The sequence below is a fragment of the Ruditapes philippinarum genome, unplaced genomic scaffold (assembly GCF_026571515.1).
Source record: "Ruditapes philippinarum isolate M1 unplaced genomic scaffold, ASM2657151v2 ctg2041_1_1_1_1, whole genome shotgun sequence".
Lineage (NCBI taxonomy): Eukaryota > Metazoa > Mollusca > Bivalvia > Venerida > Veneridae > Ruditapes > Ruditapes philippinarum.
The window spans coordinates 66701-91043 of NW_026857619.1; the positions used below are offsets into that span (position 1 = coordinate 66701).

Sequence of the window (24343 nt, forward strand, 5' to 3'; positions counted from 1 at the left end):
TCTTTAAACAGAGGTGGCCTTTCACTACAGATGTAGTATAATACCACCAAAAGCTGATCCTTTATATATAGCAAGCTGTTTTTAACAAAACAGAGTACATGTATATTATGAGGTTATTATACATTGTTGAGAAACAAAAATAAACTGAACTATATTAGATTACTACAAAGTTGTCAAACCTATATTGGACAAGGCATTAGGCGAGTCCAATATGGGTTTTGCAGCAGTGTACTCATCATCCAATAGAATCAAGTTTTTACAATGACTTCTTTATTTCACACCTCCAATTTCTAACATTATGAAAGAACTTATTACTTCCATGACAGTCTTTATATGATACGGATTTTTGGACTCTGAAAATGAAAATGAGACATAATAGATACATTAGATAGAGTACAATATGGATTTGATATGGACTTTTTGGGCTGAGGAAAATAGAAATGAGGCTAAATTAAATTAATTGGATCCAAATATGATTTATATCAGAACATCATGTGGTTTAAATGCTGGAAGTTTATAGGTTATATTTTATAAGGTGTGAAATAAATATTTAATATACAATATATCTTCATAATTTTATATTCATACACACTCAAAAAAGCACCAGAAACATGTGCAACACATAAAATTGCAATAACAATTTTTATTATACAATAATTGTGCACATGATTTACCAATAACAGCTGCTGTACAATATCAAAATGCAAAAGAAAAATTGGCGGCAAAACAGTGATAACAAAAAACTACCTAAAGATTGCTTACAGTTCTTCATATATTATTAATTTATCTTTTATGCTGACAAGTCCAGTACCGGTATTTAATAAATTTACATTGTTCTTCTACAAAAATTATAAAAGTGTCACCATTTTTTTGTATTCGGACAAATAGCATATTGCAAAATAAATTCAGTAAAAAAAAACAGCATCTATGATAATAGCAGGAATTGTCTATTAATTAATTTAAAAGTCTAATAAATGCAGTTGATGATTTTTTCAATAAAAGAATTACTAATTTCATCTCATAACATTGTCTCATTGATTGCTATGTAGAAATTATATGCAAATTAGCCGACATGTACACACACATCTCCATAAAGATATTAATTGTACTTCTCTAGGATGATATTTTGTTTACATAACAAAGATCAATAATAATATGGGGAAATTGGTAAGATGCTATTGGAATTGTATGGAAATCTGTCTTAAGTTTTAACCTTATAACTGCAAGAGTCACAATATAGAGCTTGGCTGTTTACATCTTAAAACCCCTTAATAATCATGGGTGCAAGTTGAAAATTTGGAAAAACCTAATAGTAAATTATGATGAAATTTGTCACAAAAACCTGAGCTTCAGGCACTTGCACCCATTTTAATTTAACAATGAAATGTTCCGAACTTAAAAGGAGGACAAGTCAATCACACAAATTAGGGAGTGTTCAGGTTGAACTGCTTGATTATATCGGGTATTATATATATTTATCCGAGCTATCCTTATCCAAAAGCCAAACAGTAACAGTTTGTTAGTACCGGGAGGGAGGAAGGAGGGTGGGTGGGGGACATACTATTCATTTGCCAAGTTCCTGATGAAATCAATTATCATCCTAGACTAGTACAATAAGTTTACAAAACAAAGATAAAACTTGGTTAACAGCCATTATTAATATCACATACAGAAGAGGTATTTCAAGTTTCAATAGCAAGAAGAATAGAACTATGAAATAAACTTTAACAAACTTAAACAAATGTTTAAATGGATAAGGCATATCCATGGTAAAAATGTATAATTGTAAGGATAATTTTGTTAATATAAATATATATGAGCCGCGTCATGACAAAACATAATTCGTTTGCGACCAGCATGGATCCAGACCAGCCTGCGCATCCGACCCTATTACAAGTAGAGAAACTGATAGCGAACAGCATGGATCCATGCTTGTCACAAACCCATTATGTTGGTATTGTCATGACGCTGCTCATATATTAAGATAGTCTCTTGAACTAGGCAATTATGGGTTTTCCCCATCTTATCCCAGGTATAAACAAAATCTTCATAGTTACAACTAGGTAAATATATCAATGATAAGGCCAACACATTGCTCAATCTAAAGTGAATGAAAGTGCACCGTGAAGCTTTAATGTTTAAAGTTTGTTTATATCCCTGGATTTGATGGGAAAACTAATAACATTAACCGAGTTCTTGCTAACAGGAGTACATCTTACAAAAAGACAATTCTGTTTTTGACAAGTATTCACATACTGTAAATTCACTTAATTTCGCAGGCATGAAATTTCGTGATTTTCTTTGAAAAAACAAAACAAAAACAAACAACCAAAAGTCCCAACATTTTCAGGGATCCTTAAATTCATGGATATTACTCTTTTGCAAAAAGTAAAGTGAAAACATGGTTATATAAATATTTTTACTGCAGATGAAAAAGAAATTTGAATTTTCATAGGATCTTAAATTGGTTGACTGACCTATCCAGAAAAATCACAAATATTTTAGTGCCCCACGAATAAAAACAATATTGCAGTATATAAAGAACAATAAAGCTCACAACAACTTTTGACAAAATGTTGAATTACAAATTGACCGAGAGTTATTCAGAACAAATCAAAAGCCTGGACAAATCAAAATAAAGAAGTAGAAATTGCACAGATGGAGATTCCTGCTTGAGTTTTAATGGATAACATTTTCTGAATAAAATAGATAATATAACTAAATATGATAAAGTCGTCACCTTAGTGCAGTAACAGGTTAAGTACTTCTATATATAATAGGAGTTAACCAGTTATTGCACAAAACTGATGAAGTGTACTAGTCCTTAATGTATAAAGAAGAGGTAAGAAAAAAAAAAATATATTGAACATTTTGACATTCTATTTTTTCACAAGAAAAAGAACAAGATTGTGGTAACCATGAAACACAACATGTTGTGGGTACTGACATAAATAATACAGTACAATTATATCTCTGTATGGGGAATATGTGACATAAAAACTGACAGTTAAAAAAACATTAAAAAAGAAAGAAGAACTAATGGTTTTAGATGGCTTCAAATTCGGATTTCATCTAAACAATACATTAAAATTTTTGAATCAGAAAAACAATTACAATTTACAAACATCTTACTTTTTTAATGGAGTTGGAACAAACAATTAAATGTTAATGCCCAAAATTCAGGAGAAAAGAAACTTACACCAGAAACTTAACAAATTCATATTCTACACTTAAATGAGTAGTCTAGAGTACTAGAAACAAACAAATCAATTCATATTGCCTGAATGAGTAATCCTAAAGAACTTGAAACAAATAAATATATTTTCAATGCCTAAATGTGTATTAGTACCAGAAACAAATACATTCCAATATCTACATTGCTAATTATAGATAATTATAAACAAATGTATAAATCTTTCATGCTTAAAAGGGTTATCAAGGGGACATGAAACACACACAAAAAAATATTTCTAATGCCTAAATGAATAAATTTATGGGCAATCCCGGGGATTTGAAACAAAAGAAATACATTTTTAATGCCTAAATTGGCAAAATCAGAAACATGTACATTTTACTTTACAGTTTAATTAAATCAATCTGAAGACCAAAACGAATCAACATTTACATTTTTATGTCTAAATGGTTAAACCAAAAGGAGACAATAAACAAACACTAACTATGCCTGTATTTAGATATTCAGAGACCTGAAAATGAACATAAGATTTTTTTTATGCCTCAATGGGAAAATCAGAGGACCAGTAACAAACAATTACATACGGTAGGTACATTTTATAATGTTGTACAGTTGTCTGAATTTTTTTTATAGCACATGCAAAAGATGTGCCAGGCAAATTTATTCCGTTCCCTACAGCGATATTTGTCAAGAATTATTAAAGCAGCTTTGTCGTGAATAAATACTTTTTGAACATTTTATATATAAAACTTCAGTTTGGACAGAAGAAGATATCAATTTTAGTCTAAATAATTACATCTGATTTTGTTTAATGGAATTGCACTGATTTTAATTGGAAACTTTCCATTACTATTTAAAGATATTTTTGCTATAAAAGTAATCAAATTTAGCAGTAAACAGGTTTGGCCAGCCTAAAATTATGGCCATGCATTACTGGCCTGACTCTATACTCTTGCCATAAGGCATCACCGCAACAGATAAATGTGGTCACCTTCCATAACTTAAATTGTTCTTGAATAAATGATTTAAATGACTATGAGCAGCACTGAAAATCATTGTCAATATAATGCTTTCCTCGTAATTCAAAGTGATACAGACTTTAATTCATACAAGCTACAGATGAAAGGAATTCCTTAAAACAATTCATGTAACAAAGCCGTCCAGGAAGACTTACAACTTCTAATATCATAGATTTAGCTAAACTACAATTTTAGCACCTTTAACAAGTATTTATATTTCATACTTAAAAGATTTTACAAGTGTTGATTTTCACAGCTTCTTGATAAATCTTGACTGAATTAGATAAGGATACTTGAATTATTCTCAATACAGCTGCCTTCATGATAATAAATCATAGAATATAAATGTATAATATTTCTCCTAACATTTTAGTTGTGTAATTTTGTCTTTATATCCTCACTTTTTTATGTTGTAAGGTAGAACTTGATTTTCTTTGTGTGGATGGACACCTTGTCTGAACAATATTTTTTTTCTGTAAGCCATCATTTATCAACCTTAATGTCTTCCAAGCATGAACAAGTCAAATGCAGGATTCATTCATTACAACTGAGGAGCAGATACTAAAATGAAGAAAGTGAAAAGTGAGAAGCAATTACCATGTGAGGAGCAGAAAGCAATTAAAAAGATAGGCGCAAAGAACAATTAAGGAGCATCTAACAAGTAAGGAACAAAACAGGTGAGGAGCAAAAAACAAGTGAAGAGCAATGAACTTGTGAGGAGCAAGAAACAAGTGAGGAATAATGGACATATAAGGAGCATGAAATAAGTGAGGAGTAATGGACATGTGAGGAGCATGAAACAAGTGAGGAGCAATGAACATATAAGGAGCATGAAATAAGTGAGGAGCAATGAACTTGTGAGGAGCAAGAAATAAGTGAGGAGTAATGGACATGTGAGGAGTAAGAAACAAGTGTGGAGTAATGAACATGTGAGGAGTAAGAAACAAGTGTGGAGCAATGAACTTATGAGAAACAAGAAACAAGTGTTAAGCAATAATTATGAGGAGCAAGAAACAAGTGTGAAGCTATGAAAATGTGAGGAGCAAGAAACAACTGAGAAGCAATGAACATGTCAGGAGCAAGAAACAAGTGAGGGGCAATTAACATGTGAAGAGCATGAAAGCAGTTCAGAGTAAGAAACAAGTAAGGAGCAATGAGCTTGTGAGGAGCAGGAAACAAGTGAGGAGTAATGAACATGTGAGGAGCAAGAAACAAGTGAGGGGCAATTAACATGTGAAGAGCATGAAAGCAGTTCGGAGTAAGAAACAAGTAAGGAGTAATGAACTTATGAGAAGCAAGAAACAAGTGTGGACCAATAATTATGAGGAGCAAGAATTAAAAGTGGAGCAATAAACATGAGGAGCAAAGAATAAGACTAAAAGGGAGCAAGTAACAAATGTGAAAGAAATGGCAGTTGAAGGACAGGCAAGTAACTTGTTTGGAGAAATTAACAAGTGAAGAACAAATAGCTAGTGAAATGCATGCAAAAAGTAAGGTGCAAGAACAAAATGAAGAGCAGGTGATTCTAGACAGTAATCCCTTTCAGACCTATGATTTGGATTTCTCAAGAAATTCAAGGTTTCCAAGTACACTTTTCATAAACTAATTTTAAATAATTTGTATGTTTTCAAAGTGATGACATGAATATCAATAACACAGAAGAATGCCAAATAGCTACAAACAAGGCTATTTTATGTGGAAAAGTTAGAAAACCAGGTTTAGCCTCAACCTGAATCCCCATTTAAGACTAGAGGTCCATGTGAGGTATTCACTGACCATCTAAAATAGTGGTATATTAGAGAGTGCTATGAGCAATGGTTAGCAAGTCTGCAAAAGAATGGAAGACCATAGTTACAAATATTAGCTCCATTTTCAGAATCATAAAAAATATTACACACCCCACACATAATTAGGCATTTCAAGTAGTTATTGTTTATAAAATAAATATATTTAGTTTGTTAACAATGAACGAAGGTTCTTTAACCTATTTTTTTAGCAACTGGAATGTTTTTAAACAACACAAGAAGCATGTCCCTATAAGTATCCCTATAAGTACCAACCTTTAAAACTTAACAAAGAGAGTAATATCCCTTTAAACTACAATAAAAAGATGACCTTTACCTGACAAACATAGCATTAAATGTAACTGCCTCACGAAATTAATTGCTTTTTTATATAAACACATAATAATCGCTGATAACAACACATTGTCATAAAATAATTGCAGAATTCCTGTGGATTAAACAGGCATAATTATGGAACAATGATTTTTCAAATGTGACGTTTTAATAAGTCTCACTGGGGTTTAATCTTTTTTTTCCCCAGCAACATAATAAATATTGATAATCATAAATGTTGACAATATAAATTTACCTTACTTTTTTATTTGTCAGCATATTCCAGTATTTCATAAAAGATTTTTTATTGGGAAACCTTCACCTTTATTGGGAATGAGTAAGTGGTTAACAAGCAATTAAAAGTACATGTATAAGATTCTTTTACCATCTCTTACACCGTCTTAACCTGTACCACGATGAATATCTTAAATGGACTCATCCATCTTTAAATTTGGAGGAAACCATTAATCTCTTTTAGGGAAAATTACATACAAAGTAACAGTAAACAAAAATATGATCAGACGGCACATCTTAGGCAGGGCTCAAGCTAGGTTCAAAATTTAGGGAGAAGTCACTTCTCCCTCCAGCTGATTTAGGGAGAAGTGGGGAGACTTTAGGGAGAAGTGAGGAGATTCATTTATCGATGTTTTTGTTGTATGTTTATCGCAATTATGTTGACTCACTGTACATATTCTTATTAAATGAATTGGATTTGTGTTTACAACAGAATATTCAATTTTAATTTAAAACAGAGACATAGATAGCTATTATTATAACTATTGTTATCTATGTCTCTGTTTAAAAGTAGTTTGAAACAAGTAATAATTAAGAATGAGTATCATGTAATGCAACCATTGCATTAAATGAAGATAAAAAAGCCATAGTTGATTCCTATCATGGATCATATCATGGGTGGATTAACAGTTATTCCCTTCTGATTTACTATTAAAAAGCTTGCGCCGGACATTATATTCATATTCACTTATGTTGTAAAGAAAATAAAAGTAGATAACGAAAGAAACGATCTTTAATTTCACTTCATTTGTAATAAATACAGTGTAATACGCCGTTAATTTTATCAAATTTAACTCGTCGACAAAAAAGGTTATCATAACTTTCATTTAAAATTACTGTTACAGTTATATGTCGAGCGGTCCTCTTAATTCTGACAATCATTCGATAGTGAAAATTTAATTGACGTTTGATCCGTCCATCGTAAATAATTGTTACAGGTAGTTGTATGTTAGCGATTTAATGATTGGTTAAATAATGTCGCCTCAATTAAAACGTGAATTACGATTGGTTTCTCGCACGTATCGGTAATCTCGCCGTGGGCGGAGTCTAATTGTTCCTCGAGCGTCTGTTAATTAGACTTTTATGACATGTTGGCAGAGACATATAAATACATGTATTTTAACGTCTCTGATGTTGGTAAACAAACGGATTAATGACATTTCGCGTTGATTGAGATGCATGACAGTCCCTTTTTCCGGCGGCGAGGGTAAACAAAGCAAACACACACAACATGTTATTCACAGTTATTGTTGGTAATTTTCAATAATGGATCAATAAAATCGGGCGACTTCATCTTCGCTTTCATGTAGGATGTCGGCGAAGTCAGACGGAATTCGGCGACTATTTCGCCCGAATCGCCCACTAGCTAGAGCCCTGTTAGGTCTGCAATAATTGCAGTCAACAACACTGAACTGCTGGCCAAAGGTTAAGCAATATTCAATTTTCGGAACAAAAGTGTAACCAAAATAACAAAAATTCATAGTTTCAAAAGACTATTCAGACAATTTAAAATTATAATAGAAAATCTTATATGATCAACTCTTATTTTAATCCTTACTATGCTAAATTTGTAAAATGGAATTGTCCTGCTTAGAATTTGGAACTGTCCATTGTAAAAGTTAGGGATTTATATATCAAAAGATAATATTAACCCTTACAAACCTATTTATCATTAATAGACTGGTCCATCTTTCTATCTTGACTAAAACCATTGATCATATTCAGGAAAAAATTCAAAATGATTAGGTACTGACTGAATAGGGAACATCGCAGACCATGATAAGACATCATAGATGTGCCCGGTGATCTTGGTCTGCACTTGTCTGTTGTTACATTCAGATGCTGCCAGCGGGCTATGTGTTAAACAGAGACGGCAGTATGGTCTGGCATAGGCGACCGAATCATTACTGCCCCAAACATTCAAAAAGTAATTATAAATCAATATAGCAGTATCATTGCCATTTGTATCCTCTATAACACAGAAGGCAAAAATGAATATTAATTAAGACTGAAATCTGATATAATAATATAATTATATAAATTAGCAAAGAATTTACAATGAGAGAAATGTGAATTTAATTATAGAGGATATGACATTGTGAAATATGTTGCACTTTTATTTTGAGAAAGATGAAAATGTAACTTAGTCCATGCTTCAGATGCTTTTTATATACAAAGCAAAGAATAGAAGAGAAAAAAATCAAGTTTCAATTTTTTAATGTTAACATGAAAAGGTCCATCAAAAATATTCAAAAGAAACAAAAAAAGAAAGAAAGAAATTACAAGATTTACAAATAGAAAAGTTCATGTAGAGGAGATGGCAAAATACATTATAATTTTTTTTAATACATGCTGGCACAAGTCATGTAGACCTTTGAAACAAGATTTATTTTATTTATCTATTTTTATTTTATGGCAAGTAAGAAACTCTTAAGCTGAGCAAAAAAAATAATTGGATGGTGGAATTTTCTAATATTTGAAAAATAAATTTTAATGTCTTACACTATTCTGGTAAAGAATAGAAGTAATGAAAAGCTGATTCTTATTGGATTGGTGCCCATTAGGGTCTGTAATCCTTAAGTATGTTTAGTCATATGATAAAAAGAATCCCGCTGTTGTATAATATTTTATTAAACTCGTCCAAGGAATCATGTTTTAGAAATCGTAAGAGGCTTGCTTTCTTGAAATTAAGTAATAAAGTTTTTATATCATATGGCAACTCATGTGAGATCCTACATTATATATATTTATATATTAATATTGCACTTTTATGAAAAAATATCAGTAAGTTATGCTCAGGCTTAATTTTTCAAATCAGAATAAATAAAAATATAAAGTCTGGAAAATACATGGAACTGGCTTTTTTAACATGTAAATCAGAGATTAAAATATTGATATTAAAAATATCCACTTACTGGGTTTCTTTTTATTTTTAATACAGATATATATAATTAAAGAATAATATGGACTGTTTTATATAATCGCTAAGAATGCTATACCTATTTTTTGCTTAAAATAAAACATTGTTTTTTTAACCCTTATTATCATTTGCCACCATTATAGAGCAAGGTAAGCCTGTATATCTGAAGTCTGACCAGGCTCTATACTGTTGGTAGCTCAATGTTTACTTTTTTGGTGTTGAAATCCCTTAAATTTTGAATGGACCGCTCCTAATTCAAAGATGGTCCAATCCATTAAACTAATTCAGTAGGCTAAGAGTTTATGATATGTCAGATTTAAACACTCTACAACAATTGCATGTATTTTACCTACCTAATTAAAATATAATCATTTTTCCCCAATTAAAATATAACATTCTCAAGTTCTCTATTATAACTATATTATCATATATGCAAAAATATACCATTTGTTTATACATTATACACACATATTAGATATATTTGATATATAAAGAAGACTAAAATATCACAGTTGACCATGATGCATTAAATTTTACAGAAATACTTCATGAATTTCAATGAATATTCTAATTTACTAAATGAATCATTTCAACCACTATTCAAGATCACGAAACTGTCACTTTTTCACTAATATCTAAAGATAACTATATTGCATTTAAGCTATACATTACAAATCTGCATAATTATCAGATCCTGGCAAATTAGATATTCAAAACAACTCCTTCTGCAATGCTGAATATTCACGACTCTTTATTACAGACCATTGTAATAATCAGACCATGGCCAATTAAATATTCAATTAAATATTCAAAACAACTCCTGCAATGATGAATATTCAAAACTCCTCCTTCTAATATGCTATCAATATTCAAAAACTCTATGATTACCATAACAAACTCCTCCCACTGCGACTAGAAAATAATTTTTAACCAATCACAATTCTTCCATTATTGAATGATGATTCATTCCATCCTATGTTATATTTGTGATCCAATCATATTCCTTAAAAACTTAAATGCACTTCAATGGTTTTAAATCTTTATAACTCTTAACATCAGATTGATCCAATGCCACTTTGATTTTACACATAACTTGAAACAAGACAAACTTTTATGAAATTCATCTCCTCGTTTGACACATATAACACATATTCTCTGAATCTGATTGACAGAAATACAAAAACATGTACATGTGAAAGTCCTGGTAGTGAAACATTTTTAACTGCATTGATTTACGCTATGTGACCACCTCTACATTTGTGACATCGGTATCCTGAACTCCGCCTTCATTTTCATTAGGGAGTGGTGTTAATGGTGGAGGAGGAGTCAATGGATAAATACATGGAGACTGTGGATAAGGCGGAGGAGATCGCGGAGTTTTTGGTGATTCACTAGCCCGAAAGCTACTATTACCACTAGTTCTACTAAACTGTCGACTAAATCTGAATATATTTCTTGATTTTGTATATTTCTGTTTCCATAGCGACTCAGTGCATTCCTTTGGCACTCCTGCAGTGGAGCCCTGAATTTGGTCCATTGAAACACTGCGTCTGATAAGATCTGACTGTGAATGTTGTTTTGATGAGATAGATTCCTCGCTCTGGGCAAGTATTATCAATGCTGATGCATAATTAGGGGGCGGAGTCATAGGACTTCTTGGCTCCTCCAATGATAATTGATGTAACTGAAACGAAATGAAATTTACATTAACAAGTGTCCTGACGTTAGAATACATCTTATGATTATACTGTTTTAATTTAATTGACATATTTCATAGCAGTGATGACAAAAGAAAGGTGTGCAGGGAAAAAAAAAACAAAAACAAAAAAACAATCAAAACCTCCTTAGGACATTTATTAACAAAATCTATCAAAATTTTATGCAAAGAATTTACTGAAATCAATAAAACATGTAGGAAAGTGAAATACTACTTGATATATCATAAATATGCTTTGTACAGAATCAATGATATTAATTCTATAAATCATATAACACTTAAAATGACAAATACGCATCCATCTACAATGTATTATAGATGTTCATGTCTAGCTTTTCAAAAAAAAAATACACAGGCAAATACACTGTTATTTCATAATCAAGATTCTTGTAGTGAACAGATTTCTATCAAGCTTTTAATATACACAATACAAAATCTTCTGTAACCAGGTATTAACAACTACATGAAGCTCAGACTACCTTAAGTAACACATAGTCTCAAGAGATTATAAAGTATGTTTTTTTGTTATGTTTTTTTTTCACTCTCTGCTAGAAATAGCCTGTATATGAAAGAATGTGATATCAAAATTGCATCACACTGTAGATGAAACCTCTGATGACAAATGTATCATAATTTATTATTTATATGTGATATTGATTATATATATACATTTGTATTCTGTTATATTTATAATTAATGCACCTCACCTTATATATTTCATAACATTTACATGTACATTTATTGTGTTTTCACTGTATAATAAAGTGTATAATAACATTTTGAGAACCACAAAAATCTAACAAGACATCTCCTTTAGCAAGCAGTCAATATGGTAGCTTGCTCGATATGAATAGATTTGTATTGCTAAGGTAGTTCTAAATAAGGCACTGTTTAATATTAAAGGCCCAATTTCTCAGAAAACTTTTCTTTATTTTTTGCAATTAGTACATTTGAGCCGTGCCATGACAAAAGCAACATAATGGGTTTGCAACCAGCATGGATCCAGACATCCGTGCAGTCTAATCAGGATCTATGCTGTTCGCTATCAGTTTCTCTACTTGTTATAGGGTTTGTAAGCGAACATCATGGATCCTGATCAGGCTGCACAGATGCACAGGCTGGTCTGGATCCATGCTGGTCGCAAACGCACTACAAAGTTTTTGTTGTGACGCGGCTCATTTATAGTGATAAAGTATTAATATGTATGGACGTCAAAATACTACTTTGTTCACATTTTGCTACTTTTATGGCAAATAATTTCTCATTCATCATTATTTTCTTAAGAAACCTGCTCTAAAACCTTTATTTAAATGTTATAAAACTGTTTGCCTTTTTCTAAAGAAGTGAAATTTATTCTTTTCTGAGGAAAATGTGTTTTAAAAATGAATGGTAGATACCCAATATCCAACTAGCCCAATATATTAATTAGACAAGAGGGCCAGAGGTCGCTCACCTGTATATAGCCCCATCCCCCACACACCCATAAGAAGATGTTTCATGCTAAACATCTAAGCTCTAGCTCATTGGTCTTTTAAAAGAAGATTTTTTTAAGTTTTTACTATAAACATATAGTTAAAAACAATGACACCCCTGGGGCGGGGTCAGTTTTGACCCCAGGGCTTTTATTTGAACAAACTTTGTAGACAATTACTAGAAGATGTTTCATGCTTAATATCTAAACTCTAGCTATTTGGGTTTTTTCAAAGAAGATTTTAAGTTTTTGCTATACACATATAAGGAAAATCAAGACCCCCGGGGCGGGGCCAATTTTGACCCCAGGGCTTTTTTTTGAACAAACTTGGTAGACACCTATTAGAAAATGTTTGATGCTAAATATCTTAGCTCTAGCCTTTTGAGTTCTTTAAAAGAAGATTTTTTAAGATTTTACTATATGCATATAGGGAAAATCAATGACCCCCTTGGGCGGGGCCAATTTTGACCCCCGGGCTTTTATTTGAACAAACTTGGTAGACACTCATTAGGACATGTTTCATGCTAAATATCTTAGCTCTAGCTCTTTTGAATCTTTAAAAGAAGATTTTTTAAGTTTTTACTATATGCATATAGGGAAAATCAATGACCCCCTGGGGCCGGGCCAATTTTGACCCCAGGGCTTTTATTTGAACAAACTTGGTAGACACTCACTAGAAGATAATTCATGCCAAATATCTAAGCTCTAGCTCTTAGGATTTTTTTAAAGAAGATATTTAAAGTTTTTTTCTTTCGGTTGCCATGGCAACCAGAGTTCTGCATGGAATTAAATTCTTTGAACAATTTTTAAAGGTGACCACCAAAGGAACATTCCTGTGAAGTTTGGATGAAATTGGCCTTGTGGTTTATGAGGAGATGTCATTTGAAGTAAAAGTTTACGGACGCCGGACGGACGGACGCCGGACGAAAAGCGATCCCAAAATCTCACCCTGTCACTTTGTGACAGGTGAGCTAAAAAAAAATCTGATTTAGTAAGTGTCATTTACAATTTGCCTGCTGGAATCAACAGTCATAAGCTTTTGCAACCAGTATAGAGCCAGGCTAGTCAGCACATCCATGCAGTCTGACCAGGCTCTATTATACTGTTGGTAGCTCAATTTTTGTATCTATCTTAACTGTTAATAGAAGAACAGTTTCAAATCGAAAGCAGGGCAAATATGTAACACACATTTAGCAGGTTAATGGTAGAGATTATGTCAGATGGTAACTTCTAAATTTTTTCTTACTCTTCTTTGCTCTGGTGTGGCAGGATACATGTTACTATTGACAACTTCCTCGTATGCAGGTGGTGGAGCATAGAGAGATTCCATTATCACAGTTCATCAACATTCCCGAGTTCCACCTAAATATATAACAACATTTTGAGCCGCGTCACGGGACCAAAACCAAACTTATTGAGTTTTTGGAAACCCAGCAGGATCCAGACAGCCTGCGCAATCCGCGCAGGTCTGAATTTCAGGATCCATTGCTGTTTCGCTTACCAAAAACCCTATAAGCAAAGTAGAGAAAACTGATGGCGAAACATGGATCCTTTTTTCAGGAACTGCCGGCATATGCGGGCATTGCTTTGGTCGGATCCCATGCTTGCACAACGCTGCTCAATTTTTGTGAACACATCTTACAAAAATAAAACAGGCATCACTTCTACATCAAAACATTTGTGAGCTTGAACTAGGGTGAAATTACATCAAAAATATCAAAATTAAACAAACAATTTTTAAAAAGATTTACAGCTTTCTCTTAAAATTGAAAAGGGTTTCTATAGGAAAAATTAACCACACCCTCCTAGCGGCCATGATATGAAATAATTATAACAATCTTATTAAATCAGGCCAGCTCAGGATTATTTTTGTGAAATAATTTCATATAAAAAGTTTTTATCAAAAGATCTTAAGTTTTTCTTTTTGAATGCCATGGTAATATGAGAGTTCTGCATGAACTGGAATCTTTTAAAGGAAGAATTATCCAAGGAAAATTCCAAAAAAAAGATTGACTGATATTGATAATGACCCTGTGACTAATAGGGAAGAAATCTGTTTAAAAGTAATGTGTTGATCAACAGACAGACAGACAATAGATTTACACTGAGTGATCACAAAAGCTCACCTTAAGCACTTGTGCTCTAAGTGAGCTTTAAAAATAAGAAACCCACTGTGACATTATATTTAAATCGTATACGTAGAAACTACACAACTTAAATAATTCAAGCCGTGTGACATGCAATTTTTCGCTTAATTAACCAAACACCATACATAATAAAATATACACTCACGTTTAAACATGTGACTTAAATAATGTATAGACGAAATTTTACCGCAGACGATTTCCATCTGTAGGCAAAAAAACATTAAGGGAATAGTAACGTGAGATCTATAGACAGAAAATCTGTTACTATTATTCTCTGCTTATTTAAAAAAAATCTCTCTCAGAAATTACGACAAATATATGCAAATCTATACAGATTCCTTTTCCTGTCAGTTTGTCACGTAAGCATTTATATAGTACTCTTACTTAAATAAATTAAAAGCCAAAATTATGAAAACAGTTATTAGGGCACAAGAATGATTACTGTTGCATCCTAAATATATCCAATTAATTGCTAAATAAGTAATAAGACAAGTCTATTTTTAAATGTCTATTAAATTGGGGAAAGTGCTTATTATATGAACTTTAAAATAAGAAACAAGGAAATGTCAAATGATATTTTATATCAAAATGGTAACCAGGAAGAAGCTAACAAAGTGTTCTGATTCTGGTGTGTTCAGTTAGTATGTTATTATTATTTTTTTTTAATTTTCCCTAAAATGATAAATTGTTTAGTCCAGAATGATAGATGGACAAGTCCATTTAAGGTATTGGTAATGGTAAGGGTTAATCGGCTGAATTTCTTAAAATGAACTCCTCACACTTCCCATTTAAAGAACTGTCCATTATCAATTTTTGGATATCAAACTGAAAACTTAGTCTGCCAACAGTAAAACACTAGGTCTGACTGCACAGACATGGAGGCTGGCCCAGGTTATACCAGCTGCATTGGTTCCATGTAAGACAAGTAATAGAAAGAGCATCGAAACACGAGGCTATCTGATTTGTACGAGAGGGCATAGCCCCCGAGTATTAATCAGATTGCCGAGTGTTTTGATGTTCTTTCTCTTTTGTATCATAGTCAAACATAAAAACACGTACCCTGTTGTCACAATATGAAACCCCGGGAAATATTAACCAATAAACGAGCATCTTAATATGATATTCTGTGCTTTTCCCTTTCTCTTCCGCCACAATAAGTAACCCCCAGCAAAAATTAGTCAATCAATGGGCATGCTCTGGAGTGCAGGTAACTAATACCTGCACTCCAGTTAACGCACTGTGCATGTATATGTATACGATTTAACTCTGACACATTTTCAACAGAAAGGTCCCCAAACTATGATACAAATACATAATGGCTAACCTTGCCAAGAGGGAAACCTCATCTCTGAAGTTGTTGGAAAAGTATTTTGTGATATACAAGAAGTATCATGCAATGCAAAGTGGACATAGATTGAAAGTTTAGCACCCACCGTCTAGAGCCTGGTCAGACTGCACAGATTTTAGTGCACTTTACTGAAGGCAAAGTTCTATAGCTTTCAGCTCCGACAGCGTAAAAGTTGGGAATTGTTACAACAAGACTATAAATATTTTATTACCTAATTGTCTGTTGGCTTGTTGTTGTCGTTTCTGGAAACAGTAGAGTATAGCAAGGAACACAACGACTGCAAGCCCCACAATGATCATGATCAGTATTGTATTCTGGTTCATCAGCTGCTCTTCCGCTGAAAAATATAGCAAAGTCATGCTAGCCTTCATTTATTAATGAAACATGTTCATTCAAAATGCTACATAAACATGACATACATTTTTTGTATTACCGGTAAGATTATTTTCCATCAAAGGTATAAAACTATGTTGTACTGAAGGTCAACAATTTATGGTAAAACATTTCATTTCCCCCTCTGCAGTAGATAATATATTAAAATTTTCCTAAAAGAGCTTGGGTTTTTTTATTTCCTATTGGTATTCTACAAATGCTTAGTAAAACATCATCACCAGTATTTGATTAAATTCATAATAAACAAAGTTATCTTACATATGAACATCTTCTTACCTGACTAGGAAAGCACTGTACTTACAAGAGAGAAATCAAATTACTGCCAATTTAAACTATGTCTTAACAACTAGCCTGTTTTATAGATGAGTAAATACTGAATAGCAGATATCATCTTAAGTTATATACTGACTACTTCTATTTTAATTGCTAATAATAAGTGTTATTTAATGATATATTTTCTTAATATATAATAATTGGATTTATTATTTAAGAATGATTACAGAATGTAAAAGATGTCTTTATAAATGTCTCTATTTGTTGATAATTAGTTCTGGATGCTGAAAAATGAGAACTTGTGGCTCATTAGGTCCAAATTGTCTCATTTAGGGAATCAATGTCATGATCTTCATATTTGTATTTCTATTGTATTTTTTTATAATATTTTTTTTGTTTGGTTGCTAAAAAATTTATGTTGCACCAACACAGTAGAGGTCATAATGTAACTTTCCAGCTTTACTGGTCGAGGAAGATCTAGTCATGTATTAGCATATAAATAGACTGTTTATAATCTATAATATTTTACAAAACATCTTTCTAATATTTATGATAAAGCATGATCTACTGGAATTCATGTCATAATATACACTCTGCCCTTTAAAGAAAGACATTATTTACTATGTTATAACAGATTATCAAGTACTGGTTATATATTATTATCACATTACAATAACAAGCTGTGACATGCTTTGTAACACGTGCAGAGAGCATCTAGAAAAACAAATTTTGTCAATAAGTGTCAATTTAGTGTGCATGACTTCTAAGGCTAGGCATTCTTTCTGTTCAATAGGTGATATTGCCGCCTTTTTTGGCTTCTGTGTGGATATGCTTGTTTGTTTTGTTTGGTTTTATGACGCATCAAGACAGTTAAATGTCATATGACGCTGAAACAGGAAATATGATTCTGGCTAACCTCAGGTGTTACAAACTTAACCAATACCAAGGCTCAAAAACACCTCACCTGCTGGAGGTAAGAGATGCATAGACTCCAGTAATTCAAACCTATTTATTTGCCTCTTGCAATTACACAAGGATAAATGGTGGGTAAATACCTCAACCCTTAAAAGCCAACCCCTCAGTCACAAGCGGCTTTGCATTAAAATATTACACAATATTGCACACAATTTGACACGATATTCCACCTAGTCTGTATATATTACATAGAAATCAGAAAGAATGACTCTTCAGTTATCATCTGAAAGTTGCATATATCCAGATGACTAAATAAACAAGTTTTAAATGGATTGTAAACATATTTTTTGCATTTCTTACATGTCCCTTAAAAAATATTTTTTTTAAGTTTGGTTTAATTTTAATAATTTACTCATCTATGGGCATGCTGCTTTAATGCTGAGTGGCAGAGTAATCATAAGTAGGTAATTATAATGGTTGCACCAGTCTCTTATAATTTGAGCCGCGTCACGACAAAACCAACATAATGGATTTGCGATCAGCATGGATCCAGACCAGCCTGCGCATCCGCGCAGTCTGATCAGGATCCATGCTGTTCACTTACAAACCCTATTACAAGTAGAGAAACTGATACCGAACAGCATGGATCCTGATCAGACTGCGCGGATGTGCAGGCTGGTCTGGATCCATGCTGGTCGCAAACCCACTATGTTGGTTTCGTCGTGACGCAGCTCATTTTTCCTTCCCTTTTTATTGACAGTGCTTTTACAGAAATCTGATCATCAAAGTTCCATGATATTTCCTGAGATTCAAAATTATGCTAGTATATACATGTAATATTACGTGTATATCATAAAATTGAAGTGTAACTTTGTCATGTTTCATTTTACAATAACATATCATTACATATTTGTGACTTATCATGATTACATATAAATTATGTATGATATACGAATATATGTATTTCCATATTTTTCCATTGACAGTTACATTATCAACTTGTCATGTGGTAATGAGACAATGATTTAAAATACCCGTAGAAAGTTTATCCCCCCCCAGACAATCATGTTATTCTGTATAAACGGTTATTTTCTGTTCATTATCAAGGTCAAGGCCTAGATCTTAGATGTCAGACTGGATTACAGTCAAGTCACTGTCACAATAAAATAGGGAAAAGTTTAAAGGCCCATTCAGCACCAGGAATGGTATCATTTTCATTTCTCAATAGCTTTTTATTTTTGGTGTCTAAAATGTGAAGAGTTTCCAAAAAGTTACAAACTGACCATATAACTGAGATATAATTTGATGCTTTAGCTTTAAATGTCTATATATTTGTATGAAAGTCAAAATACTACTTTGTATTTTACTAGTACTTTTGTGACAAATTTTTGTCTTCTACAGCTACTTTCTTCAGGTGACAATAAGCATCTTACTTAACAATTAATCTTTTATTAAAACATTTTTAAAACAAATCTACACTTTCTTATGAATGAAACGTTTACACTCACTCCTGAGGCTTAATGGGTCTTTAAATTAACTGTGGGTCTCTTACAGCTCATCCAAATAAATTGTTGACAAGTTTTGCTATCATCAATTCATTAATTCAAAAGTCCAATTTTCAGTGCAACTTTAGCTTCATTTAGGAGTCAACCAAAAACATTTGATGCAAATAATGATATGAGTCACCTATAGACGCAAAAAACAAGATTTTTTCCAGTTTTTGCTTTGTTTAAACATTAAGCCCCCATCATTGCTATAATTTGAAATGGGATTCAAAATTACCTTTTTTGATTTTCCATTTTTACATATGATTATAGAAACTTGAAAATATCATCAGGTGCCAGGGCGAGGGGGGGGGGGGAAGACAGGGCTAGGGGAGGGGAAGAGAGGATGCTCATGAATGCAATTAATCAGGCCCTAACAGGTATCTAAATAGAACAAACCTTCATTATATAAGCTTGCTGACAGGCAAAGCTTCATTCACAGATTTATTCCAACAGTGAATTAAAATTAATACCTTTTTTTCTCAAATTCAGGCTGTTCTTAATTCAATAACATAATTACAACCGTTTTCAGGTTTATTTGAGCCGCGTCACCACAAAACCAACATAGTGCGTTTGCGACCAGCATGGATCCAGACCAGCCTGCGCATCCTGATCAGGATCCATGCTGTCCGCTTACCAACTCTATTTCAAGAAGAGAAACTGATAGCCAACAGCATGGATCCTGATCAGACTGCGCGGATACATAGGCTGGTCTGGATCCATGCTGGTCGCAAACCCATTATGTTGGCTCATTTTGTTTTTTTCACAGCTGTTTTTATTTTCACCCAAGGTTTTGTATTTTACATTGTATCTGATTATGTGATTGTGTATTGTAACAGTTATTAAACATGTCACATAGGAAATGGTTAGAGTGTGTTGTGGTGTAATATAATAGTAAACAATGTATTGTACAAATTGCACAGTTATAGTAATATAATCACACAGGATGCAGGCCAAGAAATAATTCACTTAATTACAAACATCTGAACAATTCTAATATGTTAGAGAAATTATAAAAGTCATGATTTTCATAAAATACAGATTAACATACTTTTTGAAATATCTGAATCATACAATTACTGACTGATACCTTCAGCATGTACCAATTATAATAGTATGGGGGAAAAAATCATATTACTGCCGTTAAGAAAAGTTGATTTTCATTTTTATGTTATCTACATAGTTACATAGCTCATGCAAATTCATGAGTTAATTTGTATTTAGGCCGAAGATATCAAGAGTGCAATGCTTAAAGTTTGTTATATGAGTGTTCTGCAATGTTATATGGCTGTGAAAAAATGACTTGTTTGCAATATATATAATCTCTCTCTAGTATCAGCCGGGGTTATATCAGCTTGTAACCATTTATACATGTATGACTTGCCATAAAACTTTATATAACATACACCACTTTAAATGCCTAGCAACGGCCTTGAACATGTATTTCTTTTCTCCTTGCAGAATGATTTAAGGGCAGTTTGCAACTAAATTTCAATAATTATTCAAATAAGAGGATATCAAGATAAAATGAGCCGCGTCACGACAAAACAAACATAATGGGTTTGCCACCAGCATGGATCCAGACCAGCCTGCGCATCCGCACAGTCTGATCAGGATCCATGCTGTTCGCTGTCAGTTTCTCGACTTGTAATAGAGTTGATAAGCGAACAGCATGGATCCTGATCAGACTGCGCGGATGCGCAGGCTGGTCTGGATCCATGCTGGTCGTAAACCCATCATGTTGGTTTTGTCATGACGCGGCTCAAATGTTAGTCAGCTAACAATAATGAGCCAGGTGAGACCGCACAGATATGCAGGATGACAAAAAGTAAGGGACATAACTCTGTAAAAAGGTAACTCAGAGTTATGGGATGTGTGCCCATCACGATAGATACATGAAATCACAGAGAATATGTATTTGGAGTTTCAATCTAGCTTCAGTGGCTCTTTGAGGATACCAACTTGCACATAATTTCTTGAGGAAAGTGTGATGGTCAGATTGCACAGCCAACACCAATGTTGAGTAAAATATCTCCCAAATATTTTCCAAACAGTTGAGCTAAAAACAAGACTTTCCATTTCAAAACATTTAATAAATATTCTTGCAGATCTTCGGCCTTTATCATCATAACAGTAAACTATTTACTCCAACTGAGGGGATTATTTATCAGGGGGAGATAACTCCAGTCATTTATCAAACTAAAATAGAAATCTCAAGTGTTCTTTTTTCTTTTTTAAAAAATTATCCCCATATCAACATTATATCTTTACATAAAATGTTTATGTTTTAAGAGATTTAAATACACCAGTCTGTCATTTCTGTAAATGCCATTTCTTTAAATCAAATGTTTTAAGATCTTATATAATCTGAACCTGTACAAAAACTGCACCTAAACGACAAGCCATCTCACTAATCACCAACATTGTCCCAGTTGACATCAGTAAAGAATGGCGGGCTCATGATTTTAAAGGGATGGGTACATTTGAGCCGTGTCACGACATAATAACATAGTGGGTTTGCGACCAGCATGGATCCAGACCAGCCTGCGCGTCCGCGCAGTCTGATCAGGATCCATGCTGTTCGCTTATCAACTCTATTACAAGTGGAGAAACTGACAGCGAACAGCATGGATCCTGATCAGACTGCGCGGATGCGCAGGCTGGTCTGGATCCATGCTGGTCGCAAACCCATTATGTTGGTTTTGTCATGACACGGCTCATTTGTATTTTCCCATCACTATAACTACTGTCACGCACAGAAAACTGTATAAAACTATTTCCCCTGGGAATCCAGATAATGGACAAGGAAAATAGATTATTTTCCAGGCAGATCTAGAATCGGTTGTTTTTCTTAGACTGACTGTTGTTTCATGATGTATACAGTTTAAAGGATGTCTTAAGTGTCAGTATATGTCATGATTTACTTTCTATACAATGAAAGCAAATAATGCTTAAAGCTGAAAAAGGTTAAGTAATAGATGCAGTTAAAGTATCCCCAATCATGTTTAATTCCTGAGTATACCACATTATAGTAATGTCTTCTGGACACATTAGAAAGGAAAACTTAATTGGCATTTAAAGAGTTGGTTTTTAAAAGCTTTTCAGAGCTTGTGTTATCATATGTAAATATACCCATATATTCTCACATTTAAAAAATTAATTTTCTCTTCACAAAAAAAAAAGTATAAAAAAATTATATAGAAAAGCTTAAAAATATGCAAATAATAAAATTTGAAATTCTTGTATAGATCAAGTGACAGAAGCACTTAAAATGAAAAAATAAAGAAATATACTCAGATCTAAATTTTTTGCAATTTGAGAGCTAAGCATGACAATCCTTTTAATTTTGGGGTCGTTTTACACAAAAAATGATGATTATTCTGGAAAAACAGGGTGAGGGAAAGATCTGAACATTTGATTTTGAACAAGAACAACTTTGACAAGAAATATAACAGTATGTCAAAATACTCACGACATAGTTCGACTCTTGCTATACAGGAACCGTCCTCGCACATCCTCTCTCCTTCGGACATACATCGTCGAGGTCTCGAACTCGTCCCTGATATTGGTCTACGAATGTGTGTTGCTGCCGTCTTGTTCTTTTGTAACATAGCCTCTTTGCTGTGCTGTCTTTTAAATGTGTAGTGTAGATACAAGAAATTCGTTTTGGACAAGTCATTCATAACCTTGTCTGAAAAGATACAAGAAATTCGTTTTGGACAAGTCATTCATAACCTTGTCTAAAAAAATAAAATAAGTTTGTTCCCCCCAAAAATCAACAGTTTTTATATTTTCTTTTATCATTATGGTGACAAAAAAATGCAACAGAAATTTGACCAAAGTAAAGTAGGCTATAATCATAATATTAAATTGCTGGTATTTTTGAAAACTGTCCTTCCTATCACTATGGCAACCAGACTAGAATTCATCCCTGAATAAAACTCTTAAAATAATTATATGAGGGTTACAAATTGAACCAGCCTACTCTGTAACTGTAACACTTTTGGTTGTTATATTTTTGTACTTAAAAAACTTGAATCAGTATAATAAAGGGCAAAAACAGAATTAATTTCTAAAGATGGGCATGTATAGAAATATAAGGACAAGCAGAGAAAGATAAGTTGTCAACAGGGAAATGAAGAAACCTTTGGTATCAAACCAAGTGCTCTTACAAGAGCTATAGTCAAGATTATAAACCAAAGAATGTGCATGAAAGCATTTAGTGATTGTTTTTGTTTTTAGTTTATTATTATTATTAGAACATATTCAAAAGGTTATATTGTCACTTTATCGTATTTACTATTGGTGGTAAATCTTTGATATCATGTTTAATCTTTTCAGATACTTTTTATGAAAAATAGGTGACAAGGATAGATAAATTATACCATTAGCTTAACAATCCATGTTGCATGTCTTTTATATCTTTTCTTTCTACCAGATTTTGAATTTCATCCAAGACAAATGTTATAAATGGGATTCATATAATTATATTAATCATTATTGTTATAATTATACAGTCATGTACATGTATATTTACTGACTGCTCATCAATGCAGTCTTATAAACTTTGATTCTTTCGCTATTAACCTGACTTCATGACTGCAACCCTCCAAATATCTGTGTTCACTCAGCATCTTTCAATATAGAATTTGAAAGACCCTTATGTGATGAACTTCATCCACAAAAAGGATCAAACCTTTGATCCCTGGACTTGTGAGTTGTGCAGCATTTACAAACTTATACAGTACCTTGTCAAGGGGAGTGGTTGCATAGTGGTTAAGGTGTCTGGCTCTAAACCCAGGGATCATACCATACCATGTCCAATATTTTATTACCATTATCAATCTAAATTATTAATCAGTTTCTATATTTAGTCAGAAGAACATAAACAATTTATGAACTCTTCAGAAATTGTTGTAATCTTATATGGAGTTTAAACTTTCCACAATTACTGGTTTTCAGAAATGAACATCATATATAATACACAGTTGT

The 24343-nt window shown here is 32.8% G+C and overlaps 1 protein-coding gene across 1 annotated transcript; it reads right to left on the minus strand.

The window, feature by feature from the left end:
- Positions 1–8475: 8475 nt before the first annotated feature.
- On the minus strand, positions 8476–23074 carry LOC132750364 (uncharacterized). Its single transcript, XM_060740330.1, has 4 exons — positions 22824–23074; positions 16438–16563; positions 13978–14072; positions 8476–11227 (listed from the first exon to the last, which is right to left on the minus strand). The coding sequence occupies exons 1-4, from the start codon at positions 23032–23034 to the stop codon at positions 10781–10783; spliced, it is 879 nt and encodes a 292-aa protein (XP_060596313.1). The 5' UTR covers positions 23035–23074; the 3' UTR covers positions 8476–10780.
- Positions 23075–24343: the final 1269 nt, after the last annotated feature.

Coding starts and splice junctions, on each gene's coding strand:
- LOC132750364 (XM_060740330.1), bottom strand. CDS start 23,034: ATGAATGACTTGTCCAAAACGAATTTCTTGTATCTACACTACACATTT. Junction 14,073..16,437: donor ACAAGCCAACAGACAATTAG/GTAATAAAATAT, acceptor GGGAATGTTGAT/GAACTGTGATAATGGAATCT. Junction 11,228..13,977: donor CCACACCAGAGCAAAGAAGA/GTAAGAAAAAAT, acceptor ATTTCGTTTCAG/TTACATCAATTATCATTGGA.